General features: G+C 40.8%; 2 protein-coding genes across 3 annotated transcripts; both read right to left on the bottom strand.

Annotated features, from left to right (window-relative positions):
• Window positions 1-84: 84 nt before the first annotated feature.
• Window positions 85-13,688, bottom strand: nacad (NAC alpha domain containing). The gene is made up of 9 exons (XM_079468697.1): window positions 13,352-13,688; window positions 2,538-7,142; window positions 2,200-2,436; window positions 1,891-1,979; window positions 1,677-1,748; window positions 1,420-1,566; window positions 980-1,111; window positions 771-893; window positions 85-677 (listed from the first exon to the last, which is right to left on the bottom strand). The coding sequence occupies exons 1-9, from the start codon at window positions 13,434-13,436 to the stop codon at window positions 663-665; spliced, it is 5,505 nt and encodes a 1,834-aa protein (XP_079324823.1). The 5' UTR covers window positions 13,437-13,688; the 3' UTR covers window positions 85-662.
• A 4,463-nt stretch (window positions 13,689-18,151) lies between these two features.
• Window positions 18,152-22,808, bottom strand: tbrg4 (transforming growth factor beta regulator 4). Of its 2 annotated transcripts, none has more exons than XM_079469432.1 (12): window positions 22,684-22,808; window positions 21,801-22,262; window positions 21,532-21,713; window positions 21,193-21,337; window positions 20,834-21,008; window positions 20,534-20,691; window positions 20,278-20,388; window positions 20,036-20,180; window positions 19,640-19,882; window positions 19,227-19,338; window positions 19,015-19,129; window positions 18,152-18,385 (listed from the first exon to the last, which is right to left on the bottom strand). In XM_079469432.1, exons 2-12 carry the CDS (start codon window positions 22,203-22,205, stop codon window positions 18,284-18,286), a joined length of 1,893 nt encoding a protein of 630 aa, XP_079325558.1. In that variant the 5' UTR covers window positions 22,206-22,262; window positions 22,684-22,808; the 3' UTR covers window positions 18,152-18,283. The 2 variants fall into 2 exon arrangements, with proteins under 2 accessions (XP_079325558.1, XP_079325559.1); XM_079469433.1 differs by having other exon boundaries at window positions 21,813-22,262; window positions 22,684-22,747.
• Window positions 22,809-23,141: the final 333 nt, after the last annotated feature.

Raw genomic sequence — 23,141 nt, 5'->3', positions numbered from 1 at the left:
GGTGTGTGTACACTTAAATATAGAAAAAATATGATATAAGCTATGGATATTCTAAAACATTTTTAGATGCAAACCAACAATCTTGAGGATCAGCGTTTATTTCTACAATCACCTCCTCTACCAAATGAGCCATTGAGGCAATATTAAAAGTTAAAAACACAAGACAATTGTATAGTTTGCCACTTTTACTATATGATGCATGGATGACACTCAAGATAATGTTTGGAAACAAACATTGGTTGTAACAGATTTATTTCAGCAGGAATTTGGGTGGTGCAACGTAGCAGCATTACTTAAAGGGACAGTTCACCCAAAAATGAAAATTCTGTCATTTACTCAACCTCAGATTGTTCCAAATCTGTATACATTTCTTTGTTCTGTCAAACACAAAGAAAAATATTTGGAAGAATGCCAGTAACAGATCTCCTCCTCCATTGACTCCATTAGAATTTATTTTCCCTACTATGGCAGTTAATGGGGGGTCAGATCGGTTTGGTTACTGACAATCTTCCAAATATCTTTTTTTGTGTTCAGCAGAACAAAGACATTTCTACAGGTTCGGAACAGCTGGAGCGTAAGTAAATGATGACAGAATTTTCATTTTTGGCTGAACTGTCCCTTTAAGGGAAAACACGCAAAGGGAAATGATGTCTTATCCTCTTCTACATGGTCAGTTCCTAAAAAAGACAAGATAAAATATGAGTATGACAATCTAGCAAGTTACACTGGCTGTAAAAACACTTAATACCGAATGGAAAACAATCTCTCACCATGATGGCGTTAACAATGTCGTTCTTATTGTGACGCAATGCACGGACAGCTTTAGCTCGAGACACATTAGCCTGTGCCATTACCAACTCGATATCTCTCTGCTCAAGCCCTCCCTGGTCGAGCTTAGTAACACAGAAAGAGAATCGGGTTAAGCTGAATTCATTTAACGTCATTTCATCATTCGCAATACAGAAATAGATGGTTGTACCTCCTCTTCTTCCTCACTCTCTTCCTTTATGGTCAGACTTGGTGTGATGTCAGATGGCAGAGGTGATGGGTCGAGAGGAACCTTAAATTTCTCGGCCGCTGCCTTGTGTACCTGCTGTGACAGGTCTTCGATCTGATAGAGAAAAACCACTGATAAATCAATGAACACTAAAGATTAAACATATAAACATTTTCTTAACATTTTGGTTGAAAGTTATGTTACAGGTTTTTGCTATATTCCTTTCTGTGTAATATACTTTTATGACTCATTGATAAATTGTTCTTTTGTGGGTAGATTAAACAAACATGCATTTATACATATTTTAATATTAAAAAAATATTCTGTTAAGGTATCTTTATTAGAACGTTTTTGTTAAAAATATATAGTGCTGATCGCATGGCACATGTGGGGATCGTACTTTGTGTAAAAGTAATTCCAACCTTGGCTTCTCCAAACACTATATAAATATCGGATGCAGGACTTTTGAACACATCTGGACGGCTGATAACAAAGAGAATGTTCTTGGATTTCCGAATGGTGATTCGTGTCACTCCATGGATCTGTTTGAGCCCAAGCTTTGACATCGCCTTGTAATGACAACACAACCACATGGACGAAAACATGAGTAAGCCAGAGATTATATCCACAATACAGTATTTGTTGTTGATAAAGTATATACTGTAGATAACATTCCCACCTTCCGTGCTTTTTTCTCACTTCGACTCTGCTTAGCTTTGCTCACTGATTCATCCGCAGGAGAATGTGGTAACTGAGAAATAAATAAATGTGGATGATGAGTACACAACAGAGAGCAAAATGTAAACAGAGACACTTGTTTGGAGTCTTGCTTGTGTTCAGTCTTGTTGGTTACTGTATACATGAACTGCAGATTTTAAAGCTCTTTAGCCCACCTGTGGGTTTGAGGGTCTTAGTATGGGTCCACTGGGTTCCTCTAGTGCGGGAACTGAACCATCACTATCCGTATCATTACCTGAACATACTAAATGATAGAGAGAAAATAAACCACGGTGTAAAACAAGACTTCTTTATTGTGCAGTATACCTGTAACGTGCACAACTGCAGAGATTTAGCAAGACTTTATGATGTGTGTAATATACAGTATATTACAAGCAGCACAAAAAATGCTTCGCTGGAGGGCATAAAGAAAACACTTCTGAAATTGGCTGATGCTTTATGGCTAAAGCAGATGATTTACATACTGTTATTTTTGAAGGAGAGACCCACGTCATCATAGCCTTTTGATCTGTAGCTAATTGGACACACATCTTGTCGCTCTACATGCGCCTGACGAGTTTTTGCTAAGTAGTCTGGTCTTGGACTGATGTACGGTAGGAGCTCCCTCTCATCTGACTGATTCAACGTTCTCTGAGCACAAGTACTGTCTCTTTGTTCAATAGATGTTGTAGGTTTTTGCTCTTTTGGGTGTCCTTTACACACTATTTAAGAAAAAAAGACGTAATTTAACGATAACCATTCCTGGTCTAAAACATCCAACATGCATTTAAAACAAAGCATTAGCCAAGAAACTAAAGTGTACCTAGAGGGTTTTCATGTCTGCATGTCTTGGCATGGTTTGTTCTGTTACTCTCAGGATGGCATGTGTCTTGAATAGGAAGCAAAGTTGGTGGTTGTTCTGATTCCCAAGCTGAGAATTCCCTACTGCTAATTCTGGTGGATCGAAGAGGACGGGGGTCAGGCTGGATGGGTTTATCTGAAGCTTGCTGAATGTGTGAGAAGACAGCAGATGTTTCAAATGTGTCCTGTGTGGGCTGTGACTCCTGTATAGGGGTAGAAAGGTCCTCCTCCTGGACATCTGAGGATACACGTTTTGAGGAGACCTCCACCTTGAGTGATAGACAGCGCCCTACATGATTGTCATTGATGTCTCTTGTGCTTTCTCTCAAACCAGCTATACTGTCTGAAAGATCTTCTTTAGCATGAGTCTTTGTAAGGACTGATGCTTTTGTTGAGACCACAGACTCTCTTGGATCAATAAAGCTAGAGTCAGGGGAGTGAAAAATTGATTGTTTTTGGGTTCGAACTGATTCAGGTTTCTCTGCTATGGAGACATCCTCTTTTTGCATCCTCTCTTTTGACTGACTCGCTGTAGTTCCCTTTTCCCTCTCTTTGCACTGGAATTCTTTTTTATCCTTTGAGTCTGAATCTGCTTTGTTGTTTTCAAGGGCACACAAAACCTTTGGTTTGGTGCCATGACCTGAATTATCATTTTGCACAGTTGTTTTTGGCGTTCCATCATCCCTTTCAGCATCAGAACGTTGTTTGTTGCTCTCCATAAAAGGAACATTGTCTGTAAAGTCTTGAACCTCTCTCTTCTTACATGTTTTTATTTCCTTGTCGTCTTCACTATGTGAGATAATTTCACATCTCTTCTGATCTTTGGGGTCAGTTGTAGTTTTTTGCTCATGGAGCTTTTTGACAGCAGTTTTACCTTCATCATTAAGCTCTTCGTTTTTTATTTTTGTCTCTGGTTGCTTTGCTTTTTCTCCTACAGCTTCAGGAGTCTTGTCATTCGAACTTGAAGGTGTCTCTTTATGTTGTTTGGAAGCTTCTGAGGAACCAGCCATCTTTAATTCGGTTGATTTCTTTCTGGGGGTAAATGTGCCGAATGATCCTCCTTGTAAGTTGAATATGAGCTTGTTTTCATGGACAGAGTTAGTGTTTGCCAAGTTTGCATGATATTGATCTAAAACAGGATTAAGAGTTTCTGAAATTACGGTCTTAAGAATTGGTATATCCACTTTGGAAATGTCTGATGTTGAAACTTTCTCAGGTCCTTGACAAGACTGTACATCCTGGGGCATCAGCTTGGAAGATATTACATCTCTGCGTATGTCCTCTGGAATGTTAAAGTCTGTGTTAAGAGTCTGATCTTTCACGTCCTTTCCATTATCTGAAAGCATATTCAACATAAGTTTGGATGAACCACTCAAAATCAAAGGTGTGCAATTTTTTTCTGGATCATTCCATGATGCCACCAGACTCCTTTCAGAACTGCAATGAATAAGTGCATTGTTTTCTGGATTTTGAAGGTTATTTGCATCATCCTCACCCCCTCCTGCCTCTGAAAGATCCTGGATGGAACTCCAACTGGCGATGTTTGACTCAACAACACTAACGTCAATGTCTGCCATCTTCTCTTGGAGGTCACAATAAGTATTGTTGTCCTCATCATCACCCATGATGTCATCCCCAGCAGCTATGTTATGAGCTACAGACACACCCTTACTGTGCACTGATCTGGCCATCTCACACATAAGCAGATTCTCAGCCTCAAAGTCACAGCATTCACTCAAGGACAAGGAATCTCTTGAGAGAGGTGTCCAATTCTCAGAGTAAAGCTCATTTTTGGTCATGCTGTTTTGTGAGTTCTCTTTCTTTGGTGAAATAACAAGTGTGCTGTATGTGAAACAGGACATATTTTGGGAGCCGGGGATTAGATCATCATTGCCAGGCTGATTCTCTGTCAGATTATCTTGATTTATGGATCGTTCAAATGGTAAAACATCAGTTGAAGTGAAATTATCGGGTACATCGGACAGTTCAGGATAAGCGCAAACTGGAATGTTTGTGGGACTACATTCATCAAGATATGGGAGTTGAGGTTCTCCCTTGTTTAGGTCATTGGTTGCCGTTTCAGCCAGCTGTGACGATGTGTCTATAAACTCCATGCTATTTCCATTTTTCTGATCTAGTTCCTGCTTATCTTCTGCGTTAGTTTCATTACACTTATCAGCTACTGTGGCACCTGCCACATAGAAATCTGCTTCAATATATTGTTCCGTTGCTTTGTCTTGATCAACTGATGATGTTGGATCATCGGGGGTCTGCTGTCCTTTCTCTTCAGTGACTTCGACTGTTGAGGCATATGTGCTATGGTTGCCTTCTTCATGTACGGTTTTATTCTTTGCTGTCACTTTCTCTAAAAGCTCACCCTTTAGTGATTCCATTTCTTTGATCTGTGATACGATAACACTTTCATCACGAACACTGCAGTCTGGTACTTGTCCCTGCAAATCTACATTCAGAGGCTCAGATGATCCAGAGGATATCTCCATTTCACTCTCACTGCCAAAGGATTCTGGTTTGGCGTGGCTTACTGACTGTACTGCTTCATCTGGTCCAGGAAAAGCTTGGGCAAGTTCAGCGTGCTTCTCTGTGCTATACAGGTGGTCATCTTCATCCTCATTGTAAGATGTGGAATCAATTGACTCCTCTGTGTCATCCTTATAAGCAAAGGACTCATCTACTCCCTCATTTATTGAGTTCTCTGAAAGTGAGTTGAGGAAAGATGCTGATGTGTCATCCTCATGGGGGTCTTCCACTGTCCTTTCACCCCCCCAAGTTGCCTCTTGCTGTTGTGCACCATTGTCTTTATTTTTATCATCTTCATCACCACAATCTTCATCCTCTTCATCATCATACTCATCTACATCTGCTTCCTCCTCTCCAGCAGCATATGCATCTTCGTCATTGCCATGGTCATCGTCTGTAGGGAACAGGGTTATTTCCATGGAATCTGCCTGGAATATGAGGCTTCCATGGAAAGGCAGCATAGAGGCAGGAATCATTGGATCAACCTGGGGTCCATCCTCCATAGAGTACCCATGGAACAGAGGACCAAAGGATCCTGTGTCAAGGTTAATGCTGTTACTGTCTAAATCTGCTGTCTCTGAGGAGAGGGAGACAGGGGTTGTTCTGCCTGTGTCAAGTGCTGTTGCACCTGTTGCAATTTCCTCTGGTGTCAAAGGAGGATTCAGGCCTTCAAGGGGCTCTGACACACAGGCATTAAAATCCAGTTTCAGACTATGATCTGGATCATTAAACGCTTGGGTTACATCAGGGCATTTCTGGATCTCTGTTGACCCCCGAGAGCCTCCAGCCACCCGCGCCTCCTCATGGCACTCTGTGTTTCTGCTCCTGTTGGCATGTGTGCTGTCATGTTCTGTTACCCAACAAGGCTTGGAAGTTTCTCTTGTAAGCATCTCCACCTCACATGCAACATCTTCTAACAATTCTGGTATGTTTGGTTTACATAGGCAAGTTTCTCTCTCAGTCCCAGTTCGCTCATCCCCAAGTTCGTCTCCAATCTCTGAGAGGGACCCAACGTAGCAAGCAGGAGCTTCTTGTAACTCTGCCTCTGCTGTTAGATTCGGGGAGCAGGAGTGGGAGGTGCTAGAGGTGTAGGAGGTCCAGCTGCCGCCCTCAGCTGTGATGTAGGAGCCGGAGGGGGAGGTAGGAGGAGAGCACAGGTCAGACTCATCAGTTGGGGAACCGGGACTTTGGCTTGGGCTGCCTGGGCGCCATTGTTGTTTGAGATGTGAGCAGTAAGCCATCTTAATAGGAGTAGAAGGGGCTGTATAATAGCGGTCAGGATCAAGTCCTGGGAGGACACCAATGCGTTGTGGGTCAACAAGATAGGGAGGCTCGGAAAATGACAAGGAAGGCACTTCACCCTGAGATAAAGACAGAGGCTCTCCCTCATTGTCTGAGAAAAGGGTGCTGTTGTCGATCAATTCTTCCCCTTTTACTTTGGGCTCTACGACTGGACATTCATTTAGCTGACCAATAATTCTCTCAGATTCAGAGGCTGATGGCAAACTCTTTTCCTGGTTTGCAATGGGATTCAGTTGACCAGTGTCAAGTTTTGCTTTCTCGTCCAGTCCCATTTGACCTTTTTTAGAGGGTTTTGAAGTCTGATCACCTGAAATTGTCTCTTGGGCTCTTTGTTTTCCCAGTGGCATTCCACCCTGTGTTTCCATGTTCTTCAAAAGCGCCTCTTGCCCCATTACTACCCTTGTGTCCATGGTCTCAGTTTCTTGACAGTCACTTTCTATTTCTGCTCCAGTTAGGACTTTAATCCGTTCCATTTTCACAGGACCTCGTCTGCAGGCTCCTCTCCCGAACCGGCCTGTTGATCGGCTAAAGGTTCCAGACAGCCCTTCTAATTCAAAGCTTGCACCCTCAGGCTGTGGACGAGGAGAAGTAGCTGGTTTGGCCATTACCAGACGGGGACCAAATGGTGTATAGAGTGGGGAGACTTTGGGAGGGGTGCTAGGAGAAGGACTGGAGGTGCTGTCAGTTGGAGTTGAGGCTGAAGAGCTGGATGTTTGACCAGACAGATCTGAAAGGTTAGGGGGAAAAATTATTTAGTGGTTGTTTATATAAAACTAAAGAAACTGTTTATAAATTATGGCCAAAAAGATTAGACACTTATTTGCACCATTATAAAATATATTATACACGATTATAATACATGATAACAGCAACATATAGCATATTATACAATTATTCAACTCTTTCTTAAGAATGGAAATATAAATTTACTGATAAAGCCACCTCAAAGCTAGATCTCCTTTTATCCCTCTATGTTGTGTCACTTGTCTTTGAAGTACAGCATTTAATATTTCATACACAAAGTAATACTGCAAAAGGTCATCTGAATGCATTCAAATGTACAAATTGTTTACACAATTGCTACAACCAAACGGAGCAGAAAAAAACTATTATATGATAATAATATTAAAGGCTAATACTGTGAGCAACAAATAGAAAAGAGGAGATGTTTGGTGGTGTGATGGGGCCTGAATTGTCAGCCCCGTGGGGAGAATTTTAATGTTCACAGAGCAATTGAATGTCTTTGCCATGCAGGCAGAAAAGCCTTGTTTTCCAGTCTCAGAGTGACAGCATGGATTTTAAAGGATGCACAATAAGCAGCACTGTCAGCAGAAATCTCTCTGGTTTTCTAACACCTCTGCATGCACACAATATACACTGAACAGAATTATGAACGCAACACTTTTATTTTGGCCCCATTTTTTATCAGCTGAACTCATAGATCTGAGACGTTTTCTATGTACACAAAATGCCAATTTCTCTAATATTGTTAACAAATCTGTCTAAATCTGTGAAAGTGAGCACTTCTCCTTCGCCGAGATAATGCATCCACCTCACAGGTGTGGCATATCAACATCCGGACAGCATGATTATTGCACAGGTGTGCCTTAGGCAGGCCACAATAAAAGGCCACTCTAAAATGTGCAGTTTTACTGTACTGGGGGGATCCGGGTGGGGTCTGAAAACCAGTCAGTTGTTGTGACCATGTTTTTAGCTTACAGGAATTGTGTACAGATCCTTGCAACATGGGGCCGTGCATTATCATGCTGCAACATGAGTTGATGGTCGTGGATGAAGGGCACAACGATGGGCCTCAGGATCTCATCATGTTATCTCTGTGCATTCAAAATGCCATCAATAAAATGCACATGTGTTCGTTGTCCATAACATATGCCTGCCCATGCCATAACCCCACCGCCACCATGGGCCACTCGATCCACAACGTTGACATCAGCAAACCGCTCACCCACATAATGTCAAACACGCTGTCTGCCATCTGCCCTGTACAGTGAAAACCGGGATTCATCCGTGAAGAGAACACCTCTCCAAAGTGCCAGACGCCATTGAATGTGAGCATTTGCCCACTCAAGCCGGTCTCAGTTCGAGACCACGATTAGGACGACGAGCATGCAGATGAGCATCACTGAGATGGTTTTTGACAGTTTGTGCAGAGATTCTTCGGTTATGTAAACCGATGTTGCAGCAGCTGTCCGGGTGGAGTCTCAGATGATCTTGGAGGTTTAGATGCTGGATGTGGAGGTCCTGTGCTGGTCTGGTTACTTGTGGTCTGTGGTTGTGAGGCCGGATGGATGTAAAACCAAATTCTCTGAATCGTCTTTGGAGACGGCTTATGGCAGAGAAATGAACATTCAATTCACGGGCAACAGCTCTGGTGGGTATTCCTGCAGTCAGCATGCCAATTGCACGCTCCCTCAAAACTTGCGACATATGTGGCATTGTGCTGGGTGATAAAACTACACAATTTAGAGTGGCCTTTTATTGTGGCCAGCCTAAGGCACACCTGTGCAATAATCATGCTGTCTAATCAATATCTTGATATGCCACACCTGTAAAGTGGATGGATTATCTCGGCAAAGGAGAAGTGCTCACACAGATTAAGACATATTTGTGAACGATATTTGAGAGAAATAGGCCTTTTGTGTACATAGAAAGTCCTAGAGTTCAGCTCATGAAAAATGGGGCCAAAAACAAAAGTGTTGTGTTTATAATTTTGTTCAGTGTACATGAATTCCATTCTAATGTGATAATCACTATGCGCTTTGAATGGCAGAGCACTTGAGTTGGACTTTAATATCTGTATATCAGTGCCATTTGAAGTGCACTTTTAGGGAGCAGGGCATGACAATTGTATACAAGTGTGTAGACTTGGAACTCTTTTTGTCGGAGCCAATGTGTGCTCCGGGCGACCCGAGTTCGAATCCCGGCTCGAGGTCCTTCCCGATCCCATACCCTCTCTCTTGCCCACTTCACTTCCTGTCCTCTCTAAAAAATAAGCTGTCCAAATAAAGGCAAAAATGCCCCAAAAAAGACTTGGAACTCTTTAAGACAGTTCTAAGACTTGCAAAGACAATTTCATTTCTATTATATTTGGATATGGGCACGCTACTTCTTGAAGCAACACCCTTATGAATAGGCCATCTATGAAGAGATTAATTTGCTCATTTTTTCTTGGCCATTATTTAGCTGGAATTAATGCTTTAGTTTTATATTGATGCTGACCAATTGTGGGTGTAATTGTAAGTACATGTTAGGAAAAGAGAATCTGTTTTTGTTTAAAATAAAGATAGATTAATTTCAGAACAAGAAGTTCTTGTGGGAGGTAACAATGCAGTAAACTCACTGAGCTGCTGCAGTTGGATTTTAGTTTATGAGGCGCTGACAGTCATGTAGCTCATAATGCTCAACAGATCCATGACAGCAGTACATTTGTATATGTTGCATATTTTTCTAATATGATTTGTGCGGCATAGTTCCTGTCATTCTATTAACACACTTCACTGTCGGCAGGAAAATAAAGAGCTGGTATTAGATTACTTCATTCTGACTTCACTTTCACCAACTATCTGTATCCTCTTTGTGTGTCGTAGAATTGTCATTGGGCTTCAACTGCACCTTACTGTGCTATAACAGTGTTTGTCAGTGTCTATCTTCCAAACCTTTGGGCTTTATTGTGCATGTGGGTGCTTAACAGTTTGTGTATGTGTGACTGTAGGTTGATTGTACTGCTTAGTCATGATTCTAATGCATAACGTCACTACTTCTTCTGTTTTCTGCACAAGGCAGCACTGTCTTTGAGCTGTATGCAAAGCTGTGTGTGTGTGCAGGAGCAAGAATGGCCTTTGTTGCCTCAAAACATCATCTGTAAAACCAAATTATAATGGGATGAAACAACAACTAGAAATGTGTTTGTTCTGTTTATGCATGTGTGTGAAAGAGTCTTTTGCACACTTTGTTTCAAGTTGCTCAGGACATCTCTCTAACAGAAGTTGCAGTTATGTTTGTGTATTGTTGTGTTTCTCTTCTCTTTCTTGAGTACCCTTCGCTCTGACCTCTACTGTTTTCCAGGTACGAGGAGCAGATGGCGCCTGAGTTATCACCTCATTTGGATGCAAAATCTAAAACTTTTATTCTACTCTCATTTGGTGACCATAACAACATAGCTACAATTTGAATTTAAAATATTTTTTTGGCCAAAAATGATTTTTATTAGTTACTCTTTACATTTGTCACTGGGTTTTTCAAATATCTAACAAATAGAAAGGAATGCAAAGAGCTTGTGAACTTTGACAGCACAGTATTCAATCATTTTAAAAGTACAGTGTTTTTTTTTCAATTTCCTGAAAAACAGTAAATTTGGACATCAGAGGTTTCAGAAGGACAGCAATGATATCTGATTGATGTCATGAAAACTCACATAAGATAAAGTACCAAACTGATCTCTTTTATATCTCAATTAGAGCCAGAAATCTCACATGTCTCCATTAGAGCTTCAGAAGAAATCTCAATGTCTCAAACTGATCTAATTTCTTATCAGATTTATCCAGATTATATCTATTTTACATCTTAATCATCTTCCTTTAAACAATTGTCAAAAAAAATTCTGTTTTCCAAAGCAATTTTAGGAGAAATATTTTGAAAATATATTGATACTTAATTAAAAACACAACTGAGAAACTCCATGACGTTTCCTGAGGTATACATTTGTGAGACTTCAATTTCAATGGGAACTTTTACAATGTTGCAGCTTTACAGTAAGAAAAAATAAACAATAACAGAAAAACAGAAGATGGTTGAAATAAATTAAGCATAAGACCCTTCTAATAAGGCAATGTTAATGGGATTTACAGATGCCTGAGCTAATCTAATAGCAAACCAACACGGCCCAGTGGTGAGGCACCCAAACTGCATTTATGAATTAATGGAGAAAAAACCTCAGGAGAAACCAATCTCAGGAGGGAGGGCCGGGTCTCCTTTGACATGTTACAGCTGCACTTAATAACTTTGAAAGAAAGTCTTATGGCCCCGTCCACATCAATGACTGATGACATTCTGTTCATTGTGAAGTTATGTTTAAAGGATTTATTTTGATTAGTAGTCAAAGTTATTTTTATCATAAATAAACTGTGAAAAATCCAGAGCAATCCCAATGACATTGCTTTTCTGTGTCACTGTTGTCATTGCACTATTTTCTTAGAGTAAGATCAATATTTATTGTTAAAGTTATCATTCTTGTATGAATGAGACCTTACTAATTTACTTATTTCCTATTCTCTGTGTAGTCACTGATTTCACTGTCAACATGCTAAGAGAGATGCATTACTAAATGACGAAGTCTTCAAATTGAAGCTCTGCTCAATACAAAACAAACATTAAAAATAGGTCCCCTAATGACAGGTGCAGGCTGCAGTAAGTTTTTAGAAATACAGTTTGTAAAACTGATTTTTGTCTAAAATTGTCAGCGTTAATACATGGCTCATAGGAGTCACAAAGAGCAGCCTTCATCTCAGACAAATTGACCCTAATAGTCTGATCATCTAACATCTAATGCCTGACCTGTCTGATTCCTTGTTGTGTGTGATGTAATTGTCAAGGACTGAATGGAAGCAGGCCAAGCAAACCCGATCAACATCCACTTAGCTTATCTGACTCTCATACAGCGAAGTACCAACAAACAATTCCATTTCTGGAACTTTACGCAATGACTTCACATATTAAAAAGCACTGTAATCTCAACAAATTGCAAATAATTACATATAGATGAAGGAGTGAAAATCATTTTATTTCTAATTTATTATTAACATTTCTTCAATGCAGCTGGAAAGGACTTGTATTGCATGTTTCATTTTATTAAATATTTTAATACTGACAATAAAACACATTATCACTAGGTTAGCAAGGAATTGTGTCATATTCCACACAGCTATGTTTCACCACACCCTTATCATCATTTACCACAGCTGTTACTGTCCCATCATGCCTTATACTGTATTGTGATTCAGAAACTGAGCAACTGAGCACGGTGGACTGATTTCAAAACCGGGCCCTGTATCCTAGGTCTATTCCTTTTTCTTTATTATCTCAGCCATCTAAAGATGGCACACAAACTATCACACATGGGGCTTCTCATTTTTAGGGCAATCTTTTAGCTCAATCAAACACACATCCGAGTCTGTACACTTACTGGAAATTTCCATAACTTTTAGCAAATTGTGCTTCATTCTCCAGGTGATTGATTTATTATTTATAACTAATCAATGTTGACTAAGTATGCTGTGTCTAACCACGTTAACACTCATCCCAGCATCCTCATTTTGACCGATGTTATATTTCAATCATCATTGCAACAAGTCTATTACCTCCATTACTGACTGGTGACATATATTAACCATATGCCCAGATCATTACAACAGCATAACAAAAGCTGCGTGTTTACACTGACACTGCAACATAGCTGATGTAACACTGTTACGCTCAGTTTAACGCAGTGTCGTGGGCATAGTTCACTCTTTTTGCACAACAAACAGACACATACTTGCAGCATTACGATCTTATTCCAAATCAAATCAGTGTCATTTTCATGCAGGCGTGTTATGGACACCTATGCACTTGTACTACGGCCTTGATTTGAACTGGGCTATAACTTGGGGTCCTGAGAGTGATGCTGTGTCATGCTCCTGTAATTGCAGAAAGAGTGTGTGTGTGTGTGTACTACAACCACATAATGCACACAATGCTTTTTAGACTATGCTGAATGATGCTTCAGGGTGCGGCTGGACCTCTTCCTGATTCTTCTCTTCCTATCTTGCTGTCCTTGCGTCAATCACATATCCTTCATGCACAAATACAATCTTCCACTTTTTTCCTGTTCTTGTCACGGATGTAACATGCTGTGATCATGTGTAAGTGTTAGCTCACCTGGTCCCAGTAGCTCTGACTGTGCATCTCCTGAGTCCACAAGGCCCTGCGATGGGCCGCTCCGATGTGCAGTCTCACCAGGCATATCCGTGTGCCAGAGCTTCTGACGCACTCCCTAAAAACCAGCCTACAGGAGCCAGAAAACGCAGAAGAGAGAAATGAGAATAGGCTGTTGCCTCCTCAGAAGCCTTCCAGTGCGTGCGCAAGAAGATCTGTGCTCACTGCGTGTTCATTTATGCCAGTGTGGATACGTGCGTGTGAGAGAGAGGGGGCTGCAAAGCCACGCCGGTAACAGCATAGGAAATCTGACTTGAGCTGCAGTATTCTATCTGATTACGAGAGAGCCCACCCCAATCTGACGCTCTCTCTCTCTTTTCACCCCTCCCTTCCACACTGCTGCTTCATAACCTCTCTCATCCTCCCTCCCTCCGTCCTCCTCTCTCTTCCTCCCTCCCTCCGTCCTCCTCTCTCTTCGGTGAGTGGGTCTTGGACAATGATGTCAGCAGATTTCTCTTGGAAGCTGGATGAGAGTAACATAAAACACTGCATACAAACAGACATAGAGAGATGTTGAACAGGAAAAAGAGAGATGTAATCTAATTTAATACGCAGCTATATGATCACACTGCAGAAAAACAGAATAAGATGTTAGTGTTCATATCTCTCTCTATTAGAAGTGAAAGGTACACCGTTGCTTCCTAGAAAGTACAACATCCGACATCCATTTTAGCATCATGGGTTTAAAAAAGTTTGTATCAAGCAGACAAGATGTTATGGAGAGATATGTTTTATATAATTAAGCAAATATTTATGCTAAATAACCTGTAATATTCATAACGTATTTTAAGGAACATGAAAGCATTATGCTACTGTTTTCTTACAAATGGCAGGTTGCAGAAGTATAATTCCTATGGAATTATTGCTGGTGTGTAAAATACATTTTCAAACAGCTTTGAAAATCAATGAAAATAAGCTTTGCAAAAGTAAGAGTGAGGGACACTGCAGTAAATTTAGCTTCAGCATGGGCCTATGTTTCCACGGCAACTGTGGGGGAGAACTCATGGATGCTTTCAGAGAGGGAATCCAATATTCAGCAGGTTCCGGCATTGGCAAGACTTGGGGACTTTCCTAAGTCTTTTTTCTCTCAGTTTCATTTTCAAACAAATTGGAATTTTGCTGGAATTTTAAAGAACTAAATAGCTATCATTTTGACTGCAAATATTTACACATCATATACAGAAAGATAAAGTTGGACTATGCATCTAATCTGATTCAAATGTCTAACTATCCAATGTACCTAGATGCCATTGAGGTTTCTGGTAAATGTAGATATGTAAATTGCTAACATAGAACATGTGGGCATATGCATAGGTATTATAGCTGCAAAACGGGATAAAAAAAGTGAAAATGAAAGACGTGATTCTTGGTGCAGCGACAATGCCGCCTCAATTGACTCTAGTTTACCTCAAGTTTACCTCACTCTGGAGTTAAACCTTTCAAAGGCATTAGGATATACGGGTGAGCCCTTCAGATAGTACTGAAATTTGGTTCATATTTTTCACATTAAAACTGCCCAGAACAGATCAACTTTGGATAATAAACAAACTGTGGGACATTTCCCACAGCGTTCAAAGAGGCCCGCATCACACTGCTTCTGAGGAAACCCACCCTCGACTCTACACTGCTAGAAAACTACAGGCCTGTTTCCCTTCTTCCCTTCATTGCCAAAGCCCTGGAGCGAGTTGTGTTCAACCAGCTCTCCTCCTTTCTCATGCGAAACAACCTCCTGGATAGCAATCAGTCTGGTTTCAAGACCGGTCATTCCACAGAGACTGCACTGCTCTCAGTCACGAAAGCCCTGAGACTGGCAAAAGCATCATCCATGTCATCTGTGATCATCCTACTGGATCTGTCTGCTGCTTTTGACACTGTGAATCATCACATCCTCCTGGCTTCTCTCAGTGCTATGGGCGTCTCTGGAATGGCGTTGCAATGGTTTGAGTCCTACCTCTCGGGTAGGTCATTCAGAGTATCCTGGAGAGATGAGGTCTACGCGTCCCAACAGCTCAACACGGGGTTGCCACAGGGCTCAGTGCTTGGACCGCTACTCTTCTCCATTTACATGACATCCCTCGGCTCGGTCTTTCAGAAGCATGGGTTCTCTTATCACTGCTATGCCGACGACACACAACTCTACTTGTTATTTCAACTGGACGATCCGACGGTCTCTGCTCGCATCGCGGCATGCCTGAGTGACATCTCACTTTGGATGAAGGGTCATCACCTGCAGCTAAACTTTGCAAAAACAGAACTGCTTGTGATACCAGCCAACCCAAACATTAACCACAACCTTGCCATTCAACTAGGCTCATCAACTATCACACCGTCCAGCACAGCCAGAAACCTGGGGGTGGTAATAGATGATCGGCTTAACCTCACAAGTCATGTTGCCAGCACCACCCGGTGCTGTAGATTCATCCTCTACAACATTAGGAAAATTAGACCTTTCCTATCAGAGCACTCTACGCAAGTCCTAGTCCAGGCTCTTGTCTTGTCCAAACTGGATTATTGCAATGCGCTTCTGGCTGGACTTCCTGGTTGCACAATCAAACCTCTCCAGATGATCCAGAATGCGGCGGAAAGAGTGGTCTTCAATGTACCGAAGAGAGCACATGTAAATCCGCTCTACATCAGGTTACACTGGCTCCCTGTTGCCGCCCGCATAAAAATACTAACCTCGCTATTCTTAGCTTTGTATACTGTGCTAGGCTTTAATGGACTAGTTTGATGCACTTATGTATTTTGTTGCCTATGTTGTTATAATTGCTTCCAATGTTTACTCATCTGTAAGTCGCTTTGGATAAAAGCGTCTGCTAAATGACTAAATGTAAACAAAGTAAAATTCCATAAAAAATGAATAGTCAGTTTTGATTTCATGGTGATTAAATTATGACAATTATTTTTTGGGGTTAACTATGAATTTTTCAATAGAATAGTTTGTTTATGGATATTTGAGCGAAATATACAAATTATTTATTTTCTGCATCAGAAAATGTGCCTCTGAAAATACAAAACAAAGAAAGTTAGGGTTCGATTTGAAAGAGTACAGTCTGCCATCAATGAATTTGATAAGTCCAACTGGTTAAAACGATTTCATTACTTACTATCCAAACCCATGGTACCCAATGGTAAGATGAGCCTGAAGAGAGGTCAGCTCTCATTCATTCTCAAAGGACCTTCAGAATGGTCCCTGCATAATAGAACCTGATGAGTTTACCCAAGTAGGGGTCAACCAGTCCTTCAGGTTAGAGAGACCGAATGCCACAGAAGCACCAAAACAGAACACTCAGCCAGTCTGCTTGCTTTTGCACTGGTGTCTTTTTATGCCTAGCATTCAAACTAGAGTTGTATAGAATATCTTTACAATATAGTGTGGCATTACCATGTTACAATATAAGTGTATAAGGTGGGGATATAACTGAATGATTACCATGATTACAAACCACTGTCCTCAAAGAGTACGAAATTACCATGGAACCTGGTGCATTATTTTAGCAAGCAAGTAAATTGCAGTATATATTTAAGCTTACATCACAGAAACTTCTGTATTTATTATTATTATTGATAAAAACACGTGTTTTACTATGTGTTCATTAAATTGATCTACATCACAAGCTCAGCATCACAGCAAACCAAAAGATTTCAGCATCTGTTCAAGTCTCAAATCATAAAAATAATAAATTAAGATCAGTCTCACCTTTTTGTAAAATAATACACTCATTCAAAACATGTCTGAGTCACAAAACATCACAGCATGACCGCTGACAGTCAGTCACTATTAGAAAACAACTTGCACCAAAATACAGCAATGATTCACTGTGTTATCTATGATGAATATAATACATCATGCGCACACTGGGTGCTTGAGGTAAATTTGAAAAAATCCTTCTGTACTGCCTTTGAATGTGGTAAATTAACTTTAGGTTATATCATACCAAAGAACCCCAACTTTGCTGGCAAATAACTGATACTGATTACAGCGATAGAAATAATAAAATGTTTATTCTAGACATTCAAAGTATGTCTTTTGTATTTCTCAAGTTCTTTTTTTCTGATAATATGTTTACATGTTAATGTCTTCATGAAATCACAACATATTCACCATTTAACAAACATCGGGTGAGGCAGGTAGAGTTGGATCACATACCATTTTTTTAATATCAAGCTTTACTAATAAACAGTAACTGCAGAGTGGTACTTTCTGCTGTAATGAGAGTATATTTTAAGTACTTAACTCTCTGAGTTTCTGAGCAATCCCTTCCCATAAATATTTTCAACCTTAACAACTGTCTCCTTGGAAACAAGGAAAGCCCCAAGTGTTGTCTAGGCATCCGCATCAAAGAAAATAGAAGGTGCATGTAATTATTATTATTATTCACTGGATACAGTGAACTTATCCAGTTGTTCCTGATGACAAATAAATAAAAAATATAATCTAGTGTGAAGTTGTTTCCCCTGTGGTAAACATCATGTCATATCAGTCACAGCTTCACTTCACAACATATGCTTCTTATCCCATTCGAGAAAGCAGTGGACTTCATGTTGCTTCAAAGCATCTGCTGAGCATATCTGGAGGTTCAGTTCTCTTTTCATACAGACATCAATCAAAGATCCTAGGCACTTTGATTTTTTTATTCCTCTTATTGATGTTTGGATCTTGGTGCTGTAGTGGTTGCTCGGTTAAGCATGCGTGCATACATTATATATATATATATATATATATATATATATATATATATATTAGTACTCAATGTCTTTCCCTCATCTGCAAGTCATGTTTATTTGCCGGGGTCTTATAATTTCAGCAGCCCGTGCCGTTTGTGTAAAAGCATTAAAAGAAATGATCGTTTGATCAAAAGTTGGTCCTTTGTTTCACTTAGCCATGTCCTCAGCCACTGCTTTCCCTAACTTGTCCTTCAGGTATGCCACTTTCTGCCAATCAGATTTCAGCTCCAACCATTCGAAGTACGGCACCTGCAGGGGGACACATAAGAAAAATAAAATCAAGACGCATATAAAACAAAAGAACAAGAATGTTCCTCTGTTTTTCAATAATTTCTGTGCTGTTAACATGGCTCTGGTACAAAAGGGCAGAAATTAGACATCTGCTTTGAGCTCAGTTGGAAGTCAAGATGAGTCCAGTCAACTCTATCTGACTCTACAAAAAGCAGCAGAAGGCTAACAGGATTGCCCTACATGCAGCAGACAGAGCTTGAGTTCTGTTCTGCAGTTCTGTCTTACAGTGGCTATTTATAACCTAAAGCCAGGGGGGACCGCCTGCTGTGTAATTGGTACAACAATAGAAAAGAGCTAATCAGGCTAACTACACTGGGAGCATAACACAGAAGTTGTTTTTGTAAGTTAGAAAACAGTAAATTAATCTTTAAATTAGACCCTTTTACTTCTGGGCTTAACATTAAAGTACTTTTTATTTAATGCATTCAAATTATTAACAGTCTATTGAGGCATTCATTGGTTGCTTGCAGGGAAATATAAAAAACAACATTAAAGGCAATGAAGAGTTGCACGCTTTAAACACTGTCAATTTATCAGCTTTAATATCAAAAATTTGTTTTCACTAGTCATCATCCTCAAAGTCTCACCTCCACTACTATAAAACCAGCAAGCTGTAGTTGGCGTTTCTGCATGGCAAAGCGCCCCAAAAGATCCTTACTCCTGAGACAAAAGTTTGGAAACTCCCAAGCCATGAATGCTATCCTGCAATTCACACAAAAACATTCAAACTGTCAGAAACGCTACTAAATCAGTCAAAACATAGTTCATACAATACACAGATAGATGTGCTTTCACTTACCGGCATGCACCTGTAGGTAATGGATCAGGACCACCGCCTCCAGGTAAATGAGGGGCTTTCAGGTTCTCCAGATCCATCGGCTTATTTTCTGAATCTACTACAAGCTCTCCATCTGTGGGGATCAGCCAACATTGATTTATTCATAGAATACTTGTATGTGTTCATATACTCAATGATATGTGTTCATGACAATGAACTGGAATCAAACCTATGATTCCGACATTAAGATTAAGCATTACTTTTTTAATCTAAAGAGCTTTTCACAATTTAGCATTGTCGCAAAGCAGCTTCACGCAAAGTTAATATATAAAAAAAATATAGTAATGATATTTAAGACAAAATGTGCTGAAGAGAACGTTTTTTGGAAGTCATGCAACATTATCTATATAATGAAATGAACCGCTCACACTCACCTATTTTCCACCCGTACACTGTTTTCACAGATGTGCGGAGAGGCTGCGTCCTGCAGTTGGTCAGACTCTGGAGGGCTGTGTGAATACCACTTTGCAGAGGGGTGATGGAATCCGCTTTGCCCTGAGATACTGGCAGTAGAACAGCAGTGGGGACAGCGGCAACTCCTAGAGACTCCAGCTGAGCATAGGCTGTGATATGAAGCAATTTCTGACAATAGTTCTCTATCCGTGCCACACCGCCACCTGTTGACCGAATAGGTTTAAAGAGAGAGATTATGCTGCCACCAAATGTTTCAAAAGAGAAATGCTAAGTGTATGTTAAAGTTGCATCTTGGTGTAAAATTTGGAAATACAGATTATTGTTCATGGGCCTATTTTTGGTTCAGTTCTACACACCTGATAGTTTCTTCTGAAAGGCAGGCTTTGTAACAGAGGTTATGTGACCAGGGGTGGCTTGGTTCAGCACACAGAGTGCCCAAACCACATCTATTTTCAGAAAAGGCTCCAAAGTCTGAAATGAACCTTCCAAAGCTTTGTGTACCTACAACCATACAAAAAATTTAACATAACACATTATTCACAGACAACACATGTGCCACATATCATACCAATATAATGTACCCTCCAATATTGGTCACCTTGGGGTAAAATTCCTCCCCTTTGCTGGGCTGAAAGTTGAGTTTGGCGAAAGACATGAGGAGGTTACAGACCTGCAGAGTGCTGTACTTAACAGTATTGCTCTCATAGTGCTAAAAAATGGAAGGAAAAAATAAATACAAAGACTGTTTTTAAAAACAGACTAAACATTTGCCTTGTATAATCAAAAGGAAAATAGCAACGCAACAGGAAACAAGATGTGTGGTGTCAGAAAGCTGAGGTGACATTTTTTCTAACCTGTGCAAATCCTTCAAAAAGAGGCATGTGGAGCCACTTGAGAAAGGCAAGAGACTTGGCACATCGCGTGACATCAACAGAGCTCATTTCTGATAACCTAGGCAGCAGCTCTGCAGCTATTCTCTGGAGCACCTGGGTCTGGTGAAAATTCAGCTTACCTTTAAAAATGAGGACACAATTAGGTATGTACTTCATTTATTAAAAACTAAAATGTGTACATTAATTCTTTTTATTTGTACACTTTTTGTCAATACTGCTTAGAGATTGTTTTATGCGTTTGAAAGAAAAAGTATTGCTGACCATAAACGAATGCGATATCAAGCAGCAGCGGTGTTTTCAGTTCTGAGGAGGGTTTCTGGTTGAGGTGGTATGAGAGAGCCCGTAATAAAGGAACGGCCCTCCGGTTCTGGGAGGCCAGTGCAAATGTTACCCTGCGAATATCCTCTGCACTGAAATTCTCAGCCAATTCTAGGGCCTAGACAGCAGAAGATACAGTTCAGTGTTAGTCAAACTAAAAAAGCCTAATAAAACTGGAAGGCTATCATGATGATTATGTAGTTGGTTGTAAGATTGTAAAATGGCACGCTGCAAACGACATAGAAAGGTCTTATAATAAAGCACATATTCGAGATTGAACATATTAATTAATTACAATTTACCTTATCCCCTAGTTTGTCCATGAGAGAGGGAGACAGAAGTGAAGCACGGCTCATGAGGATACTGATGGTGCGAGGTTCACACAGCTCTGTCCAGCGCAGCTCTAGCTGTTTCAGCAGGGTTGTGGTGAGAGCTTCATTTTCCTGCCTGTTAAAAACCAAACAATCTTACAACATCAGACACTTCCACAAAAATATTATTTTTGAAGTTTGTGATTTCAAAGAACTACATTGAGAGAGTTTTCGGTAAAAGAACTTTCTTACAAATTTCATGATGTAAATCCTATTATGGTCTTTGATTTTCAACTGACAACTTATAAATACTTAGGGAGTAAACCCCACCCTCTGCTGCGCTGAAATGCCACCCAGTCCACTAGGTAGGCCAGGTGACGGTAAGTGAGGCGTCGGATTCTCCAAAGCACTTCATTCTGGAGAGAGCAGAGTAGCGGGGCATCAGAAGGGAGTCCCAACATAGTGAGAGCACGCAGAAGAGCTACTAGGGATCCGTTCCATACCGAAGACACCTGATAGAGAAAGAGAGACAGTCTCAACATCTGCACCAGTGACAAGTCAATCTACAATACAATATACTAACTGGTTGTTATGGTTACCTGAGAATTTACCGTCTCCAGCATGTTTTCACAGCGTGGATCCCGCAGAATTCCTTCCCCGCCCTTCTCTTTGACCCGCAGACTCAGCTGCACCAGACATCTGGCTGCATCACTGGCAGAACCACCCTGCTCTGCCCACAACTGAAGCACTTCCTGTGGAGTTGCTGCCTTTTCAACGAGCCCAACTAGTTCTGTGCGTTCATATGGAACTGGCGTCGCCTCCATCTTGGCCAGTTCATTGCCCTGACATAGATTCCTGGCAGAAAGCTGATGCCAAGACAAGGACATCGGGCCCACTTGCTCTGTGAGGTGGATTGTGGGGGCTTGTATGCGGGCCGGGGCCACGGCAGCCTGAGGGCAGCGAGGAAACAGTCGTGCCCATCTGCTCAGCAGCCTGGTAGTCATTTTGCACTTCAAGTATTCAACAGTTTATCAAAGCATTTCGAAATCTGACTCGAGTACCTAAAGATTGAAAAATGAAAGTCTCAAATGTGCGAAAAGAATATCACATATTCTTATTATAGCCAGAAAGATATTAAAGTTACAGTTAATTCCAACTACTTATTCACCAACACTTTTGCTTTCAACACTACAATACTGAGCTTCAACATGTAAAAATGATACTGCATGAAAACTCATTAAGATCAGCTAATAACATAGTCATATAGTCATCTAAAAATTATATAACTACCTTACGTTGAATTGAGGACTAACTTAATCTGACCTTGCCGATGTGTGGACGGCTTTTGGTTACGCGACTGTCAACATTATCAACAATACCCTGCAACTCAGTGTATATGTACACAGCTCAACGCACATGTTTTTATAGTTGCTGAGACGGCTTGTGATATCAGCACCGATTAATCAAGCATCGCTTTCTTACCTTGTCAAAAACGCTTTTATAAGAGCGGCGACGACATTCACATGCACAGAAGCACCAGGAGTCGCGTAAGTTTTGCGTCAGTAAACCAGTAGCACGTGATTTCAACCGCGCATCGCCATTCGTCTGCGTGTTGAGCTTCGTGGACATTACGTACCGCGAGAGATCCTTGTGGACTCGAATCGCTCTCGCGATACTTCGATGTTGATCTTTGTCTGCTCTGCGCAGTCGAGTAAACCTTTTAGGTAGACCAGACAAACGCTGATAGTTAAAGTTTGTGCAGAAAGTGGCCGACACGATAAAAACGAAAAGCTCATGAAATCACCTTGACGCAGTACGTGGCGGGAATGCACCTATTGTTTGTTTGCCAAAAGAAGAAGAAATCACCTTGACTTCTCCTGACTCAATTTGAATTTAGGTAGAGACGGTTTTCTGTACGTACGAACCAGTACACCGCGGTC

This window comes from Barbatula barbatula, assembly GCF_947034865.1.
Source record: "Barbatula barbatula genome assembly, chromosome: 12".
In the NCBI taxonomy this organism is placed as follows: domain Eukaryota; kingdom Metazoa; phylum Chordata; class Actinopteri; order Cypriniformes; family Nemacheilidae; genus Barbatula; species Barbatula barbatula.
This window is presented reverse-complemented; position numbering and strand designations above follow the sequence as displayed.

Coding starts and splice junctions, on each gene's coding strand:
- nacad (XM_079468697.1), bottom strand. CDS start 13,436: ATGCCTGGTGAGACTGCACATCGGAGCGGCCCATCGCAGGGCCTTGTG. Junction 7,143..13,351: donor GTCAGAGCTACTGGGACCAG/GTGAGCTAACAC, acceptor CTAACCTTTCAG/ATCTGTCTGGTCAAACATCC. Junction 2,437..2,537: donor CAGACATGAAAACCCTCTAG/GTACACTTTAGT, acceptor TTTCTTAAATAG/TGTGTAAAGGACACCCAAAA.
- tbrg4 (XM_079469432.1), bottom strand. CDS start 22,205: ATGACTACCAGGCTGCTGAGCAGATGGGCACGACTGTTTCCTCGCTGC. Junction 21,714..21,800: donor TGGAGACGGTAAATTCTCAG/GTAACCATAACA, acceptor TTTCTCTATCAG/GTGTCTTCGGTATGGAACGG. Junction 18,386..19,014: donor CTGGTTTTATAGTAGTGGAG/GTGAGACTTTGA, acceptor GTCCCCCTGCAG/GTGCCGTACTTCGAATGGTT.